Source organism: Aspergillus fischeri, genomic scaffold (assembly GCF_000149645.3).
Source record: "Aspergillus fischeri NRRL 181 1099437636244 genomic scaffold, whole genome shotgun sequence".
NCBI lineage: Eukaryota > Fungi > Ascomycota > Eurotiomycetes > Eurotiales > Aspergillaceae > Aspergillus > Aspergillus fischeri.
In genome coordinates, this window is record NW_001509774.1 from 610,633 (window position 1) to 628,655 (window position 18,023).

General features: G+C 46.5%; 6 protein-coding genes across 6 annotated transcripts, besides 5 other annotated features; 3 read left to right on the top strand and 3 right to left on the bottom strand.

Moving 5' to 3' along the window:
* Positions 1 to 13: 13 nt before the first annotated feature.
* Positions 14 to 1,021, bottom strand: NFIA_045640 (putative RTA1 domain protein; the record flags this gene model as incomplete). Its single annotated transcript, XM_001267640.1, has 3 exons — positions 14 to 176; positions 319 to 693; positions 891 to 1,021. 3 exons carry the CDS (start codon positions 1,019 to 1,021, stop codon positions 14 to 16), a joined length of 669 nt encoding a protein of 222 aa, XP_001267641.1.
* Positions 1,022 to 1,298: 277 nt separating this feature from the next.
* NFIA_045650 (fungal specific transcription factor domain-containing protein) lies at positions 1,299 to 2,839 on the top strand (the record flags this gene model as incomplete). The annotated part of the gene is made up of 2 exons (XM_001267641.1): positions 1,299 to 2,487; positions 2,547 to 2,839. The coding sequence occupies 2 exons, from the start codon at positions 1,299 to 1,301 to the stop codon at positions 2,837 to 2,839; spliced, it is 1,482 nt and encodes a 493-aa protein (XP_001267642.1).
* Positions 2,840 to 4,979: 2,140 nt separating this feature from the next.
* Positions 4,980 to 5,384: a mobile genetic element.
* Positions 5,385 to 5,436: 52 nt separating this feature from the next.
* Positions 5,437 to 5,937: a mobile genetic element.
* Positions 5,938 to 6,245: 308 nt separating this feature from the next.
* Positions 6,246 to 6,294: a microsatellite.
* A 705-nt stretch (positions 6,295 to 6,999) lies between these two features.
* NFIA_045660 (putative serine/threonine-protein kinase) lies at positions 7,000 to 8,582 on the top strand (the record flags this gene model as incomplete). The annotated part of the gene is made up of 5 exons (XM_001267642.1): positions 7,000 to 7,220; positions 7,299 to 7,639; positions 7,699 to 8,048; positions 8,111 to 8,351; positions 8,401 to 8,582. 5 exons carry the CDS (start codon positions 7,000 to 7,002, stop codon positions 8,580 to 8,582), a joined length of 1,335 nt encoding a protein of 444 aa, XP_001267643.1.
* Positions 8,583 to 9,729: 1,147 nt separating this feature from the next.
* On the top strand, positions 9,730 to 10,204 carry NFIA_045670 (uncharacterized protein; the record flags this gene model as incomplete). The annotated part of the gene is made up of 2 exons (XM_001267643.1): positions 9,730 to 9,740; positions 9,817 to 10,204. The coding sequence occupies 2 exons, from the start codon at positions 9,730 to 9,732 to the stop codon at positions 10,202 to 10,204; spliced, it is 399 nt and encodes a 132-aa protein (XP_001267644.1).
* Positions 10,205 to 10,311: 107 nt separating this feature from the next.
* Positions 10,312 to 10,413: a microsatellite.
* Positions 10,414 to 11,435: 1,022 nt separating this feature from the next.
* NFIA_045680 (uncharacterized protein) lies at positions 11,436 to 12,035 on the bottom strand (the record flags this gene model as incomplete). The annotated part of the gene is made up of 2 exons (XM_001267644.1): positions 11,436 to 11,697; positions 11,752 to 12,035. 2 exons carry the CDS (start codon positions 12,033 to 12,035, stop codon positions 11,436 to 11,438), a joined length of 546 nt encoding a protein of 181 aa, XP_001267645.1.
* An 820-nt stretch (positions 12,036 to 12,855) lies between these two features.
* Positions 12,856 to 14,379: a mobile genetic element.
* Positions 14,380 to 15,252: 873 nt separating this feature from the next.
* Positions 15,253 to 17,246, bottom strand: NFIA_045690 (cytochrome P450; the record flags this gene model as incomplete). Its single annotated transcript, XM_001267645.1, has 7 exons — positions 15,253 to 15,496; positions 15,584 to 15,735; positions 15,793 to 15,909; positions 15,963 to 16,247; positions 16,312 to 16,543; positions 16,597 to 16,909; positions 16,973 to 17,246. The coding sequence occupies 7 exons, from the start codon at positions 17,244 to 17,246 to the stop codon at positions 15,253 to 15,255; spliced, it is 1,617 nt and encodes a 538-aa protein (XP_001267646.1).
* Positions 17,247 to 18,023: the final 777 nt, after the last annotated feature.

Genomic DNA, 18,023 nt, shown 5'->3' on the forward strand with positions numbered 1-18,023 from the left:
CCAATGTTCCTCTTTACCTCATTGATAGCATGGCAACGTCCTCACAGAGAACACTCTTGCGCTTGTTTCGGCTCTCCAGGTACATCCCAGGATGCATGATTGTTAAGCAAAGGCAGGTAATCGAAACCATCGCTTCTTCCAAAATCACGAATGTTACCTCGTCGTTGGCCAGATCACTGTCATAACCGCCGTTCAGCTCAGCCACTCGAAAATTGGACCGAGTATAGACCGTGATAGTCGCAACAACGAGGGCTGCCATTGTTAGCTTCATTCATCAGGCAAAGGGCAGGTGGCGTTCAGAAGAGGAAGAGCTTCCACGTTTTCTTTCCCCGGATCGCGGCATAATCGTCCTTCCTTAAGGATGCACTGTCAGAAATCTGATATTCTCCCTTGAGATTTCGACGTCGTAGACGGATTGCAAACTCCGAAGCTAGGGCGATGAAAAGCGTCAGTGCAGCAACCTGGAACGCTAGACCGGCAATCATGACGTTCAATCCCATTTGTCGACCATCTGCATCTTCGGCCGTAGAGGTAAGGGCTCCACCGGCGCTCTGCAGGATGAGCGCGATGACATCGCACGAAACGAAGAAGATGGCATAGTTTCTGGGTTTAAGCCGCGAGACGTCTTCGCCGTGGTAGAGGATGATGATCTGGCCGAGGAGTAGGTAGAGGGCAGCACAGAAGAAGACTGGTCTAAGACTAAGATAAATTAAGTTTCTTCTTAAGTTAGTAAGTTCCTAGCCTGCTCTTCATTATAGACTTATAAGAGAAAGTAGTTGAAGCTGAAAGGATTCCCATACTAGAGAATGTGCCTGATGTATCCTGCTACTTTAAGGATTAGACTAGCTGCTATAGCTCTGGCAAATCCCTATATATGGAAGAAAAAGGACTGGATGAGTTGAGTGAGGAGGAGGATGCCGAACAGTGCCAGGTAGACACTGTTGCCCGGGATGGTGGGCTGGTAATGGATGTAGGCATTCTCTATGGGACAGGTATCGAGAGCACAAAGTCCAGGATCCATGATGAGCGTGATTGCTTGATGAGCTTCTGTGACTGTTTGGGACTCATCTCGAAGCAGCAGCTGAGCTTTATATTCTTATATTCCCTATATCAACTACAGCCAATCCCTAATCCTGCAAATATACAAGGCTGTCCTCTCCAAGCCAAGCCCAAGTCCGAGTCCGTGTCCGTGTCCATATCAGGCGACACCGTTATTCGCCCACTACTTATATCTGCTCGTCTGTCTCTGTGTCCGTGTCCGTCTCAATCTCCTACAGCAGGACTGAAAAACTTGAATCATGTCTGCCTGTCCATCTCGTATTAAGACTTGCGAGACCTGCGCAGCGGCCAAGATCCGGTGCACACGCAAAGCTGCCTCAGCCATCTGCGACCGGCGAGTCTTCACCCGATTGGATATCCTCCACGCTGACGCTAATCCCCCCAGTTGTCTGCGCCCGAATAAGTCTTGCTATTTTCGCCCTGCTCGTCTGCGGCAGAGATGCCACAAGAAAAAAACGTACGCGATTTATCACTTCCTGCTTCCTTGTTGGAGCGCTGACTGGGACAGACGCCTCGAATCACTGGAGAGGAAAGTCGCAGAACTGCTGGGCCAGAACCAAGAGAAGGATGGCGTCCAAGACAGTAAGAAGGGCGACATTGTCGACAGAGATGTCATCACACTGGACGAGGCTGCGGGACTCCTCGACTCATTTCGTCATTCCATGCTCCCACACTTCCCATTCGTCGTTCTTCCCCCAGACATCACCGCCGGAGAGCTTCGAGACCACAAACCGTTCCTATTTCTCGCCATCCTCTCGGTCTCCGCAACCGACAACCAGACGCTACAACGGGATCTCGACGATGAGATGAGATCTGCCTTGGCCGACCGCACCGCCCTAGGGCCAGTTCAGCCGTCTTTAGAGACCATGCAGGGACTGCTTGTAGTTCTTTCATGGTCGCAGCACCAGTCCCAGCACCACCCCAAGCGACGGTACCGGCCCCAGGGTTTCTTCACCTACCTCCATATCGCCATTGGACTGGTCGTGGAGCTGGAGTTGGATCGACCGGTTGATCTGCGTAAGGGCTCTCCTCGTATGACCGTCCAGACAATCACGACGCAAGCACAGCCAGCGGCTGTCCTCCGCGCCCAGCAGAGGGCAGCAATCGGCTGCTTTCTGCTGTCTTCATGCTCCAGCCTCATCACCCAAAAAAAGTGTACTTTTCCTTGGTCCTCTCACCTGGAAGATTTCGCGACAGAGCTAGCTCAGAGTCCTGAAGTCGCCAGCGATCGGTCTTTGATCCATCTCGTCCGACTACAGCATATCGCCGAGCAGATTGATAGGATCTCCGCTGATTCTAATTTCCTGGGAACAAATAGGGTTGGTACAGGGAGCAATACAGACTCGTTTCTGCATACATTCCAGGCATTTCAAACGCAGCTGCAGGACTATACCACCCTGCTTAGCCCACAATGGACGCACAACAACTGTGAGTCGAATATAACTGGCCCGCCATGCATAACTCTCAGCCGACGCCTTTACCCACAGCTCTCCTAGCATCACAGCTGCACACAGTCAACCTGTACCTCTGTCAAGTCACCCTCTTTGAAAAACAGTTCACCTCTCAGCTCTCCTCGAGCTTCCGAGTAGACATCCTCTGCCAAGGCCTCATTGCAGCCAAGAGTTCGCTCGATGCCCTGCTATCAAGCCCACTGGGCACAGAGCGGCGGTTGATCTACACCCAATGGCTTCACTCCGGATTCAACCTCATCTTGTCCTGTCTGTATAGAGCGCCAGCTCCTGAGAGTGCAACTCTCGCACCCGAAGACGACAGGATTTGACTACACGGGATGGCTGAAATGGCTCCAGGATTGGTTTCCGACAGTACAACTTATACACAGGATCGCCAGCGAGGGGTTTTGAGATGGCCGCGGCCACTCCTGTTGCAGTCCCGCCCGCCAGCCATCCGATGTTGCCCCAACATTTTAATTTGACTGATATTTCAGACATGGGATTTGAAGTTTTGCAGGGGACAGATGTTATCAACTCTTGGACCTGCTATTCTGACATTTATGCATCAAGTAATATCTTCAGTGGGTGGATGGACTTGAGCGCCCTGCCACAGTACCATTTATTTCACTGGCCCTGTCCAGAAGGTTATTGTACTCTGCTCTCATAAACCAAAGCGATTCCCTTTCCTATTGTTTTTCGCCTCCTCCTTGAAATTATCCACGTGCAAACTCAACACCATCCACTGCGGCAAGGCCTTCACAATAGTGAAGAAGATATCCTTAGCCCATACTCGGCAATAATATATCACCCGCAGCCAACCTTCTGCAGCCAAGCTTTCGCTAATGACTTGGATATTTCTCGCTGACTGACGGAAGATGGGTGCATTATGCCATTGAACGGCCCTGAATCAGAATCAGCGGCTTTAGATGATGAGACTCTGGCTAAGCTCCAGATCTTGTACATATGTAACATAGAAGATTGCCGGGTTATAGGACACCTAGACACAGATGATACGAAAGTGAGCGAGCAAGATTATCTACCCAGGCAACCCAGTAGACAGGTTACCCAGCACCGCGAGCCTGTCAATGTGTTGCTTTCAAGGAACGAATTGAATTTGCCAATATGGTCCGCGTTCGCTGTCAGCACGAGTATTGTCACTTTGATTGGCAGCCAGTATTATCCGCCGGTATTTGGAACTCTACAACTTCTGCACACCTCAAGAGTACGCAGACTTATAGAATAGAAAATGTTTAATCTCGCTATTAAATTAAATTTTCAATATCTTTCTTGATTCTGTTTCGGTCAGAGATGGCTACAGTTCCATTCGCATTTCTCAACCCAGACAGTAGGAGGTTGGAATTTGGAAGACAATGTCGAGCGTGCTATAAGGGGTTCAAGCACAGAGATATCTGGACAAAAATTAAGATACCTCCACCTGACTCAGACAGTGAGGACTAGTTAAGTTAGTTATATCTTACACTAATTAGTCATGTATATATCTACTAAGTTATTAGTTAGTGTATACCAGGGCGCGAGAGCCACTGTAAATCATAAGTCTACTATTTATTCTAGGACAAAGTCTGACCTATATTTTCCATAGCATATAAGGCTAAAGAGTGGTTAGCAACAGATCAAAAAAGCCCTTTACTAAGAGTCTCTGCCCTAGTGAATTTCAAACTAGTGATCAAAAGGATCAAAGAAGCCATTTAAGAGGGAGTTTATTAGAAATTAATTATAGTACTGTGTGGGTCGGTTCACCCAGCAGATCTATGGAAGATGTGGGTTGTGACAGAGTAAGAGTGGATCTGGAGCTGGCACAGGTGATTATTTAGGGCCTCTGGTTATTTAGTTTTCAAGTAAGGAGACCCACTTCTCTTTAGCAGATTCATATTGAACCTTCCACTGTGTAGTTTACTAGTTTTCAAGACTTCCAGCCACTGTGTAACATGGATATTAGTTAATTACAGTAAAACCTCGTTATAACGAGATATTCCAGACATTCCAAATTTCTCGTTATAACGAGGTTCTCGTTATATCAAGGATATATATAATTTAGCCTGTAAAATAGCTTCGAATATCTCGCTGAGTCTGTAGGCTCAGCTTTCGACCCCAAAGGATACGCTCATGCTTATCTAGCTCATATATAAGGCTAGGAATGCCCTCTGCCTGCTGCTCCTCATATAAACGAAGTGTTCTTAGTGCTTCCAATGCCTGATCAAGTGATATTTGTGGTAGAATTTCAAGCTCCTCCTCAGAATCATCATCAAGCTCTGGCCCATACTGAGCTAGAATCTGGCTCTCAATATCTTCAGGAGTATCCTGGACAGCTTCCTCTGCAGGGTTCAGAAAGGTATCAATATCCATTAGGTCCTGGATAGGCGTAGAGAGCTTAAGAAGAGAGAAAGCATTCTGTATATCATCCAGAACTGCTGGATCGACAGGCTCTCGATATGATGGTTGAGAATCTAGTGCCTTTTGAAAGCAATTCTGGATTACCTGCCCAGAAAGATCAAATTCCCAGCTCTGGATTCCCCATCGAACCGCTCGTAGAATGTTCATTGACGCAATTGGATCACGATTAAGCTCAAACTCTTGAAGGATGAAGCGAATCCAGTATCGTTTCCAGTATGACTTCCAACAGTGGATAATCCCTTGATCAAGAGGCTGGTATCGGCTGGTAGAGTTCGCAGGAAGCCATATAATAAGAGTATTCTGTAGTGGATAACCACTAGATTGAATCTCTGTTACAGCAGCTTGATGAGCAGAGAAGTTATCCATAAGAAGGACAACATTCCGTCCACTCATCTGCTTATCAAACCAACGAAGAAAGTCTGTAAATATTGATGTTGTAATCCAGGCTTTCTGGTTACTCCGCCCAGATAAGATTCAGATTCCGTATATTAACACCAGCAGCTTGGAAAGCTCGTGGATTCTTCGCTGTACCAATAAACCATGGTAATAGCTTCTCAGAGCCATCCGCATTGCAACAAAAGAGGGCCGTTATCCGTGCTTTATCTTTCTTTCGACCTGGAAGTTGACGTGTTGAAAGACTCCGTGCAGGAGACCGCTTCCAGAAGAGGCCAGTCTCATCACAGTTAAACTGGTCCTTAAGGCTATACGCACTTAAGACTTGTTTAATCTCAAGCATCTCTTGATCTGCCTGAGCTGGAACACTTCCCTCCTCTCCATGATGTCGATACCATCTTACTGACCTCCTTGTCTGGAAGTTATGAAGCCATCCATTACTGAAAGTTGGCATCTCTTGCCCTGGGTAGATCTTCTCCCAAAAAGACTGAGCCTTTTGTCGAATAATCTCTGCAGAGATAGGTATTTGTTCCTCCACACGTATTATCCACTCAAATAAGGCGTTCTCTAGCTCTGGCCAGTTCTCACGGCGTTGGCGCTTTGCATCGCGGGTAGGGAGGGAATCGGCATCAAGATAGTCGTATTTGCGGGATAAGATATCAGAGATGAGACCAGATGAAAGAGTATGATCGTAGGTCTCCTGAAACCATTTGCGAAGGTCTTTCTGTGTTGCGTTTGGATGGAGGCGTTTTTGGGCTCGCAAAGCAGCCTTCTGGGACGTTGAGATAGGCTTCCTCTGAGGCATATTAGCTAATAAGAACCCCTTGATATAACGAGATTTTGTATGGGAGATAAGGCAAAGTTAACGAGACTCGCTGTAGCGAGGGATCTCGTTATTTATATGGAGAATTAATTGAAGCAAGGAAAAAATCTCGTTATATCGAGGTTCTCGTTATAGCGAGGCTCGTTATAACGAGGTTTTACTGTACTCTGCACTGTGACCTATCACTTATAAAATACAGCATGTGCTATAATGTTATTCTCATTAGATGTAGGGTATATAATTTAGTGCAGGAATAATTTCCCTGCTTGGGATATGGAATGAACTTATAGATAGCTCTGTAAGTTTGGGTTGGCATCCATGGAGCGATATGCGTGCTCTGCTGCTCAGCTGGAACAAGCATATGTACTATTTATATACAACGTGAGGATCTATACCGCAAGAGGTGCCCACCATCGGTTGCCGCGGATGTAGTAACTCTATATTCAGACTGAAGGTCCACCGATCGGGTTTTCCAAGAAGGAACCGACAGGCGCTATCAGCGGTCAAGTACGGAGTATGCGATGGCCATTCAGCGGGCAAGATCTCAGACGAGTTACAGTACGGAGTACGACCGACGGTCCCCGCAGGAATGGTCATCGACAAATCACCGGGCCCGCCTGGGATGAGGTTTACGCCATGGGTGCCCAAGTCCAAACATAGTCAGGTAACCCACCCACCTCGAAGTTCCGTATCTCTACCCTTTGACTTGTGTGTAATCAAACCGAGTAATCATATGTACATCATTTAAAACCCAATCCACCGTCAATCCAGGATTAACTTTTAAATTTAACTTTGAGTTCATAACGCTCAGATGGAGTAATGTTACCTCTTCAATGGCTGACCTGGACATCACGACGTACCATGTTCACCTTTGCCACAAAGTCGCTCTGGCAGGTGCCATCTACCGCGGAGCCTCCAATTCCTCAGCAGGAGCCTGTCGACGAGGAGCTCTGTCCAGGCTACACTTCCGCGAGTTTTTACCCAGCAAATCCTGGGGAAGTACTGGCAGAGAGGTTTCAATTACTTGTCAAAGTCGGCTGGGGATCACAATCAACCGTATGGCTCGCCCGAGACATTGCAAGGTAGCTACACGCGTCCGTAAATGTGCTTTCATGCTTCGTTTGACTACAGAGAAACTGACCATGGTCCACTCAAATAAGACTTAAATGGCAATCTGAGCGAACAGTGGTCCTCAAAATAATCAACAGTAACAACGCTGATAATGCTCGACACGAAAAGGAGATTGAAAGCCATATCACGCAGCAAAATCCAGAACACCATCGCCGCGTGATTCTTCGTACATGTCTAGATGACGTCGAAGTAACTGGCCCGGAAGGGAGGCATATGTGCCTGGTGTATGAACCGATGAGAGAGCCTATCTGGATTCTACAGAGGCGTTTTGTTGATCGCAAGATTCACTTGCCCATTGCAAAGGCCTATATCTACTTCCTCCTTGCCGGTCTTGATTATCTTCACTCAGAGTGCAATGTTGTCCACAGTGGTAAGCGCTTTTCGCAATTTGCCTATGCTTGAATTATAAATTCCTAATCCACCTATCAGATCTGAAGCTAGATAACATCCTCATGAGCTTCGAAAACGAAAACATCCTTACCAACTTCATAAATCGAAAACAACAAATGCAATACAAGATTGATGGCAAGAGTGGTCGAACTATCTACCGCTGCCATAATGATTTCGGTCCTCTTGACGGGCGAGATATCAAGAATATGGTTCCCAAAATAGCCGATTTCGGGCTCGCAACGAGACTCGACAAGCCGGATACTCGAGATGGAATGGTAGGAAAGCAACTTGGCATTTATCCTATCCAACCAGACTATTACCGTGCTCCAGAGGTAATCCTTGGCTGCGGTTGGGATTTCAAGGCGGATATTTGGAACTTTGGTTTGTTGGTAAGATACCCTGCGACTACAATCACTGGTTTGGCCTTAATGTTAACATTCCCTTCGGCAAGTTGTGGAATATCCTTGGGAGCCAGGAGTTGTTCCAACAGGTATATGATGCAGATGGCAAATACGACGCAAAGTCACACCTGGCAGAAATGATTGCTCTACTTGGTCCACCCCCCAAGGCATTGCTCGCAAAATCAAAGACTATGTCAGAACACGACTGGCCCCAGCCTGTGGCAAATGACACTGGCAAATTGTGCAATAATGCCCAGGAATTCTTTGACGGTCCTTTCTTTGACGCAGAAGGTGGGTTGACCAACTATTCCATATGTCAATACCTGACGTACTATTTTAGATAAATTTCGGCATAATGGGTTGATCCCGTCTCGAAGCTTAGAGAATACAGCTCCATTCCTCGAACAGGAAGATCGAGAGGCATTTTTATCTTTTGTTCGGCAAATGCTCAATTGGCTCCCAGAGGAGAGAAAAACAGCTCGTGAACTGATGGATCATCAGTTTCTCAAACTTGGAGGTTGATCAACTGCTCAGTTCAATTTGAATAATGAAACACGCCCAGGGATGCAGCAAGCCTCCGGCTAATTGTACAAGGTTCATGTTGCTGATCAGAATGTGCTAGCACGTATTTTCATATGGTGAAGGTTTGGAATAATTTTCATTGAGCAGTTATCAAGTATTTAGCTGCTCGCGAGCATTATGTTGAGGTGTTAATAGTTCAAGAAGGAGTATGGTCTACATGTATACCGCGTTTCATCTTGCAATAACAGTTCCATTCAGCTTCAATTCGCAACATATAGTTTACGAGTCTCTCCAACGACCGCGTTGCCCTATATCGTGAGACCAGCTGCCGCGCGTCAGAGTACCGTTCGAAATTATTGAGCAGGGCCGGAGCCTTCGGGGGCCTCAGAAACACGCGAAACTTTGACCCGGCCATACATAGCCTTCGAAAAGACCACCGTCCCGTCGGCCAGGCCAAATTGGTCAACGGTGATATTTCTTGGCTCTCGACGGGCTCTCTGCTGCGGATGGCCATGCACATGGGCGTCCACATCGATCCTGAAAACCACTCATTCTCTCATATGACCTCTTCTGATATCGAATCACGATGCAGACTCTGGGCGACCATCCTGGAGCTGGAGGTTCAATCCAGCATGGACTGCGGTGGCTTGCCATCGATTGACGGCGATGACTACGACTGTGCTTTGCCGTCAAATATCGACGATGCAAGTCTGGAGGCGGCCAGACCCGCTGGAAGTGCTCTCGCACCCAAGCCCATGGACCAATTCACACAATCTTCAATTCAGATCCTGCTAATGAAGACGATACCTGTCTGCTTAAAAATAGCCAAGTTCATTAATAATTTTCGGGCTGAAAACTCTTTCGAAATGGCCCTGAGTTTGAGTGCAGAGTTTTCGGCAGCGCTGAAAAGCTGCTCTGTTCTCATTGAAGCTTACCGCATGAGCAGCACACCACTAACAGCTTTCCAGACGAAACTCTTTGACCTTTTGGTACAGAGGTTCCTCCTTAGCCTTCATCACCCCTTTGCCGTCAAAGCCATGTCCAATCCCTTGTACTATTACTCGCGCAAGATCTGCCTTGAAATATCACTCTCCCTGTTCTTGCACTCGGCGTAATCAGGCGATGACGATTTTCACTGCCTGCGAATATGCGGCACAGGTCTGTTCCGCGATGTGTACACGTAGAGTGCGCTCTATATGTGTGGCAAGCTCACAGATCAATTGGAAGCTGACAGACCATTCCCCACCAACCCTGGTAGCACATTCGACCTGAGGGAGATGCGCAAAGCCGTCGACAAGTACCTCGACCTAGCGGCAGCGCGCATATATGCTGGTGAAAAGAACATCAAATGCTACGTCCTTGTCTCCTGCTTGCTGGCACAGGCAGATGCGATGCAGGTGGGTGCTTTAGTGGAGCAGAGGATCTCTGTGGCATTAAAGAAGAGCCTGGAGACGTGTTATTCGCTTCTGTGGTCACAAATACAAGACATGCAAGATGCGCCTCTCAGCCCTACTACTGTTGGCGAGCAGCTTGATTGGTCTCAGTGGAACAATTTCATGGGGCTGAACGCGACTGTCGGGAGCCCTCAACCTCTGATAAGTCTCACGCAACTCGACATGTAGGGCAATGCCAGAATGTATTCGGATTTTTTTCCCTTCGTTCCTCGCGGAGCTTATGTCCCTCGATAGCGGTCTTATAACGAGTGTTTTTAATATATTCAAAATTACATATACTAATTAATAATAGTATTACAATTGTAACAATATTAGAAATTATAATATTAAAAAATAAAAAAAATTAGAAAATGAAATGGTAGTAGAAGTAATAATGAAGTGCAGTGTTCTAATATTATTATATAAAAACTTTATAACCAAAACATAAAGTTTTAATGAACCAATTTTACTAATGAATACAACCATTAGGTAGAATTTAAATATACTAATACTAGAAAACAGACAACGCTTTCGTCATGTGGGAATGGTGAGGAAATGAGTAACAGCAAGGTCTATAAGAGTTGATTACTTCTTTGACTCCCTCTTATGCCTTTACAGCTTCCATAGCTGATCACTCCGCAAATTTTCTCTTAAAACCTCGCTCGCTGTTAACCTCAGGTTGCGTTGCTTCATCAATCCTGGTACCCAAAATCTCATCCTTGTATTAGCTAGTGTGGTCGTTATTGTTTAAGGACTTGGGATGTCGCTGAGACACTCTCTACCGCATCTCAAGGAATAACTCATTAGTTCAGATCTTGGGCAGGCCTCGCAAATCACCACTACGCACGTGTCTCACTTCCACATGCACATGCCCTGGCCAAAAGTCAAGCACCATAAACAGTAAAGTTTCTAATTTCATAATTATTGAATATTGTAGCGGCCATTGGGCTCAATTCTTTTGCTAGGATAGCTGACTTGGGTTAAGGTTTGATTGGAAGAGTTGTTGAATACCGACCGTCATCAAGGCTCTGTGTAAGTAGCTTAACTTTGTTCAGCTTACATGTACTCCAGCATTATGCCTCGGATAAGCGGATGGACCACCGGAGATATCAGAGTAAACAGCAACCATATGCCTCTACTGCGCTTGCGCAAGGGCTGGCTTTATAATCTCATTAGCCAGGACATCCACTGCCTCTATGCCGTGGCTGCAGTACCGCTTAAAATCACAAATAGGGAGCGTCCCAAAATAGCTGGAGTGATAATACAGGCCGGGCGTGGCGATTGGACCACCAGCCGCCGGACATGTCCTATTTCACAAGTAAAACTCCTACGATCTATAACCACCACTGCGGCGTATATCCCTGTCAATCTTGTACTTGGTCTCGGATTCCTCCATTCTTCTAGCTCAACCCGTCCAGTCTTATTTACTTACTGTATCATTTGCCTTATCCTCAACCTTGGCTATCTTCTTTTTCGCCGCATCAACTGCATTTGTACCACCCGTCTTCTCCTTCCCACCCCAGTGGTGATGTTGTAGGTAGCGGTAGCCCTGTGTGAGCTGAGCACCTGCGTTGACGGAGTGGCACAGGAAGAGGAGGTAATTCTTGGGTGTTATAGCGAGGGAGTATCGCATGAAAGTGGCCGCGTAGATGCAGAGGGCACCCGTCATCTTACCCGAGATCCTGTCAAGAGTCAGACACCACATCACTGATAGAGACTTGCATAAAAAGCCTTACATTTCGGGACTCTTTTGCGTGTCCATGATAGCCGCTACCGGAATTCCGAAGTTTGATACCGGGCCCCAGAAATCTACGAAGTAGGTCAGCCCACTGCATACACCAAAGTTCTTCTCGCGCCATGTCTCGATGAAGGTCTCATGCCTCAGTACGCAACTACAGGCCAACGAGAAACCACTATTGGTTCTCATAGAAACTGATTCAATCTCGCCCATCCGGCCGTAGAGCTTCATGCATGCAACACAGGACTTAATCACTCCAGACAAGACCAAATCTTCCGTCATCGGGCTTATCGGGGATAACCTGGGGAAGTTTCAAATCAGAGCGTACGTACGGGTAGAGCAGATGTAATCTAATATCGGATTGGATCTAATCCTCGCATTTATAGCCTTGATGAATGCAGCCATTTCAAAGGATGCGGTGCTGTTAATGGTTCGTGAAGGCCAGAGTTGTTTGAGATGATGGGAGGTCCGATTTTGAGCTGAAAATTCTGTTGGGGTCCAAAGGGATGCTTGCCTTGGCAAAAATTGGTGCACATGAGCAGGTTTGTTTGACCATCGGGGCGCAATCCATTCCATTCTATATTAGCGTAAAGGTATACAGAGAAGCCTCTGGGTTTAGCGGACTTAGGCAGGCTCACCGGGCCTCTAGCCCCTGTCAGTCGGCTTCAAGCCACCGGTTTTCGCCATTGCGGGCAATTGATGTGCGGTGTGGATGTGAAAGTGCATATTCTGAGATGACCCCTGTCCCCCTATATATAGAATGTGTGTATCATTGTTCGATGATATCTGATAGGTCCAGGCCTTACCCAGAGGATTAGCAGCACACAGCACATTAAACCACTTCCCTGTGCGGGCTCTCGTAGCGCCCAGCATTGAAATTACACAAACTTAGAACTTCCTGTAATTCGAATGAGTTTCACATAACTGAATGATCATTACATTACCCACTATTTTCATATATGGGAGGAACACCTTTACTAATACAAAATAAATGGTAACGTAATCCACGGCCGAGTCGTCCACACGGCCGTCCCGTCCATTTTTGCGCCCATTTTCTACAATCATTCTTCAACACGTTGTTTTTTCACTACTACTACATAAAATGCCGCTCTCTCAAGAAAACCGGATGCAAATGGCTATTGCAGCTTATAAAAGCAAAAAAGTTCAATCAAAATCAAGGGCTGCAGCCATATTTGGAGTGCCTAAATCTACCTTCCTTGATCGGCTCAAAGGAATCAATCCACGGTCAGAAACACGCGCTAGTGGCCATAAATTAACAGCAATTGAAGAGGATGTCCTTGTGAAGAGACTGTTGGATGCAGATAAGCGAGGCTTTCCAATCCGTCCAGAGTTTCTGTGTGGAATGGCACAGACTTTACTTTGTGAACGTTCCCAAGATGCTACTGCAGTCCTTGGAGTTAACTGGGCCTCCTCCTTTGTTAAACGCCATCCTGAACTACGTGCAAGATATAATCGAAGGATTACATACCAGCGTGCAAAGCAGGAGAATCCAAAGGTTATAAAACAGTGGTTTAAAGCTGTACATGAAGCCATTCAGGAACATGGCATTCATGAAGATGATATCTGGAACTTTGATGAAACTGGCTTTGCAATGGGACTCTGTACAACATCTAAGGTCATCACTGCTGTAGAGCGCAGTGAGAGACCTCGTACAGTCATCCAGGGCAATCGGGAATGGGTTACTATCATTGAATGTGTTAGCTCTAAAGGGCTACCTATACCACCAGTGGTCATCCTGAAGGCAAAACAACACCAGGCTGCTTGGTATCAAGAACCCAAGCTTCCTCAAGACTGGTTAATTGCAACTAGTCAAAATGGCTGGACGACAGATGAGATAGGTCTCCGCTGGTTAAAAGATGTGTTTGAGCCATATTCTAGGCGATATTCAACTAGTGCAAAGCGGTTGCTTATTCTTGATGGCCATTCTAGCCATTTAACTCTAGAATTTGATACTTTCTGTGAGGAGAATGCAATCATCTGTCTTTGCATGCAACCTCATACATCTCATCTTCTACAACCACTGGATGTTGGTGTTTTTGGCCCACTTAAGCGCGCATATGGGAAACTCGTTGAAGGGATGATGGTGGCTGGGAACAATCACATTGATAAAGAGGATTTTCTACATCTATATCCTCCTGCGCGTGAGATGATCTTTAATCAAGAGAATATATGCAGTGGCTTTGCAGGAGCTGGTCTTAAGCCACTAAATCAAGACAGGGTTCTTGAAAAGATTACTTTTCAGCTTCGTACGCCAACACCACCACTTCTTGAAGGTTCAGTATCATCTGCCTTTCAAACACCTCAGAATACTCGCCAGCTTGATCACAAGCTCCGCAGCATACAGAGAAGCCTTCAGAAAAGAAAGCTTTCTAGTAGTCCAATATCTCATATCCAACGTCTTGAGAAGGCTGCGCAGGTGGCAATGAATGCAAACCTTCTGCTACAAGAAGAAATTAGGGTTCTACGGGCAGAGAATGAACGAAAAAGAAAGAAGAAGGCAAGAAGACATGCTAATCTAGGTGGTGATACCATATTATCTGTACAAGAAGGCCAGAATCGTGTTCAGCAGCTTGATATGCCACTTGTTGAGCAGGTTGATGAGCCCACACCTATATCTCGTCAGCGCGCTGCACCACGCTGCAGTGGATGTTGGACTGTTGGACATACTATAAGGAGTTGTCCTAATAAATAGCTATATATTCAGCTACTTAATAGTCTAATTTAATGATGTTGGGGGTTGAAAGGCTTCAAATCTGCAGCAGATGGGCGCGAAAATGGACGGGACGGCCGTGTGGACGACTCGGCCGTGGATTACGTTACAGTCTACGAACTAATCTAACCTACATGATAAGGATTAGCATATATAGTTGGTCCGTGTGAGGATGTAATTACATAGCAATTTTCGCATGACATTACACATTACTGACAGTTCATGTCAATGATATTGGTGTAATTGCGACCGCTAAGCTGCTCTAGTGATCTGCAGCGGCATTTGGCCAAGGGCCTGACGGACGCAAGACTATTCATCCTATTTTGCGCGGTGATGGACATGATGGCTGGAAATCACAGGGTTTGAGTAAATTACACCATTGACCCTGTTGATAGCAAAATTTTCTTCCATTGCTAATCTTTCAACAATCATCACCTTGATCCATTTTTGAAGGGTTGCAAAGCATGGTGAAGGCTACAATGATCAGGCAGTGCAATGCGCGCTTTGCTAGCAAACACCATGCAGGACTCATGTGCGTGTTCATGTTACTAAGTCTCTCATTATACAGTCACTTTCCCAACTGGTTCCGGCAGATGCCTCTGAAACTGATCGTGCGAGAGAATACTGAATCAGTAGGCAAATGAGGAGCAGAAAGAGCTACGAGAGAGATGAAAAATGAATCCAGTATGGGTAACGCTTTGATAAATTGCAATTCTTGTGGTAGAGAAGTACATCAAGAAACCGCATTGTGTGATGTTCTCCTGGTAATCAGATAGTGGTGAACATCATCATCTGGCAAGACAACACCTCACCCCAAAACTCCCGTAAGGATAGGTCCAGCAACAGCCCATTCCTAGCATACAATCTCAAAGATTTCTTAAAGTCTATCATCATGCCGTTAGCAAAACCTAGGGTGAAGTGACCCCTGAGCTCAGGCTTGGTTGTCCTCAATGTCATGTCGAATGTCCGGAAAAAGTACGCGAGTGCCATAGTCACTTCGGCATACGCCACACTAATAGGATTATTAGCACGCGCATGAAGTAAAAGCCAGGAAGGCATTGTGGCACGGAACTTACTTGAGTCCAATACATTGACGTACGCCCTTGCTGAAGGTACACAAATACTCCTCGAGCCTGTTAGGATCCCTAGTTCCATCTGGGGATATCCAGCGTTCAGGACGGAATGAGCGGACGTCCGGACCCACAACTCAATGCTTGTGTGCATTGTATATGCTGACATTCCAATGACCGTCTTGATTATATCAGCATGTAGTCGAACAGACACTAGTCGGACCCAGCATCAACTTACGCCTGGTGGAATAACCTTTCCATCAACGAGCAATGGCGGAGCTTCCTTAGGTACCACCCGAGGTAGCCGCCCATGAACAGAGATAGCCATTCGCAGAACTTCTTTCACAACGGCCCACTATTTGGACCATCGTCAGTCACGGTCATGAGAGCCATTTGGGTCTCACTTACGAGATAATCAATCTTCTCGAGCTCGACAAGCGATGGCATTGCATCCGGATTCGGAATATGCTCATTGAGAGTCGCCACGAGCTTTTCCTTACACTCGGGACTGGATAAGATATGGAACGAGCCCATACTTAGCGTGAACGCCGATGTGTCAGAGCCAATGAGAAGTATTTCAATCGACTGTGCGGCTTGTGCTTTGTCAGTGAGGGATTTTAGGTTATCAAAAATGACCGGATGTGATGGAGACTCTGTAAGCTTCTTGTAACGCCTTATGCCCTGGTAAGCCGTCTATCTTTCTCGTGTCAGCTTCTCTAACCAGGATTTGACAACTCATCGACTTGATATGTCTTACGTCTTGTAGCTTATAGATGACTCTTATATTCTTGTCAACCTTTGCAACCAGAGATAATGGAATTTTGCCTGCGACAAATCGCTTTACTGGGTTTTCTTGTGTGTCCGCCAGGGTGTGGGAGGCTGCATCAAATGCTGTCAGGAAGGTTGCTTTAAAAGTTCCTGGCGTCTCATTGATGGCGTCTGACTCGTTGCCGAATGCAAATCTCATCATGATGTCAATGGCCATGCATCTATTCAGTGTGACTTAGTTGTGAGAGCAATTGAATTCCGAGAAGAACGTGACCTGTAAGCATCATACACGTTGATAGGTCCACTAGAAGCAATAGCCTTGATCTTCTTGCCCAAAGTCAAGATCTTCTTTTGTATCACAGGCTCCAGTTTTCTGACCCCCATCTTAGAAAACATATGGTTTAGCATCTTCCTCCGCTCCTTGTGCAGTTGGGGATCAGTCTCCGCAAAAATGGTGTGAGGAGTCAAGAATCCATCGTAGAAGCCATGCTCCTTTAGATAGGGAGTCGTTTGGTTGTATATCGTTTTGTACAGCGAAACATCAGTAAGATGCAACTCATTCGGACCAATTCGAATCGCTTTCACACCTGCAATCGAAGTTAAGCAATTTTCCCTTAACCTGGGGGATATCGTGAACAATCTGGACTGACCGTATTCGGTATGCAAGTTCTCAAAGACTGTCTCTGGTAGGCTTGGACCCGTGAGAACTTTGTATACCCAATTTCTGGAAATCGCTGCCGCTCTTGGCCCCTTGAAAGCTGCCAACGGATGCAGATAGAGGCGATAGAAGGTCACCAAAACCCTAGTGATCGCATACACGCCAACGCAACTTATGAAGATAAGCAAAAGGCTCTTATCCAGCAGAACCCTCAGCCACATGGGGGCTTCGGCGTGGTTGACGTCGTTCACGAACCTGTCCAACATGTTGAAAGTGGTGTTGATTTGACGATGTCGAAAGCGAGCCTAACACACTGATCGCAAAAAATGCCAAAGCAATCGAGAGATTTTGATCCATTCGTTTGAAGCTAGCTGGGCATCCGTAAGACCGAACAGCATAACGGTATGGTCAAGAGCTTGGTGTCTTTCGGCGCTAAGAGATCTGACGTTGCGCCGAGCGGGAGACGCGTTGGAAGAAGCAAATGAAGATGACCAGGGCTATTCGGAGCAGCCTCCGCGTAAAGCGGATTTAAGCAGGCTCACCGGGGATGTAACAGTCACGTACTCAGGTCTATCCAGGTGGATTTTGTTAGTATGTAATTTATCTAGCAGCTAGGCATGGATGAGAAAAGCTAGGTTCTGCCAGAAATTACTGCACATTAACCAGTGAGCTCTTTAATAAACCATTTTTTAGAAGGCGGTAGATTTATGTACATACCACCTGACAAGGTTGTGACCCTTGTAAGCTCCACTCTACTAACAAAAGTACCTGGATAGACCGGAGTACATTTTCCGTGATGATCCCTGTCCAGCCCGAAATGGGATGAATAGTCCGGCTGCGTCCGTCAAGACTCGCACGGAGAAACGAGCTATAGTAATTTGCCGAGTGTCGCTAATCCTTTGGCTAAGTCCGACGACCGGGCGCTAAGCCCCAGACCTATCAAATGCCATCGATCAATGACCCATCCATTGTACATTGGGCGAATCCCATTTCGCGCGCTGTGATGTGCGTGATGGTTTGCGCTTTCCCCCACCCCCCCCCCC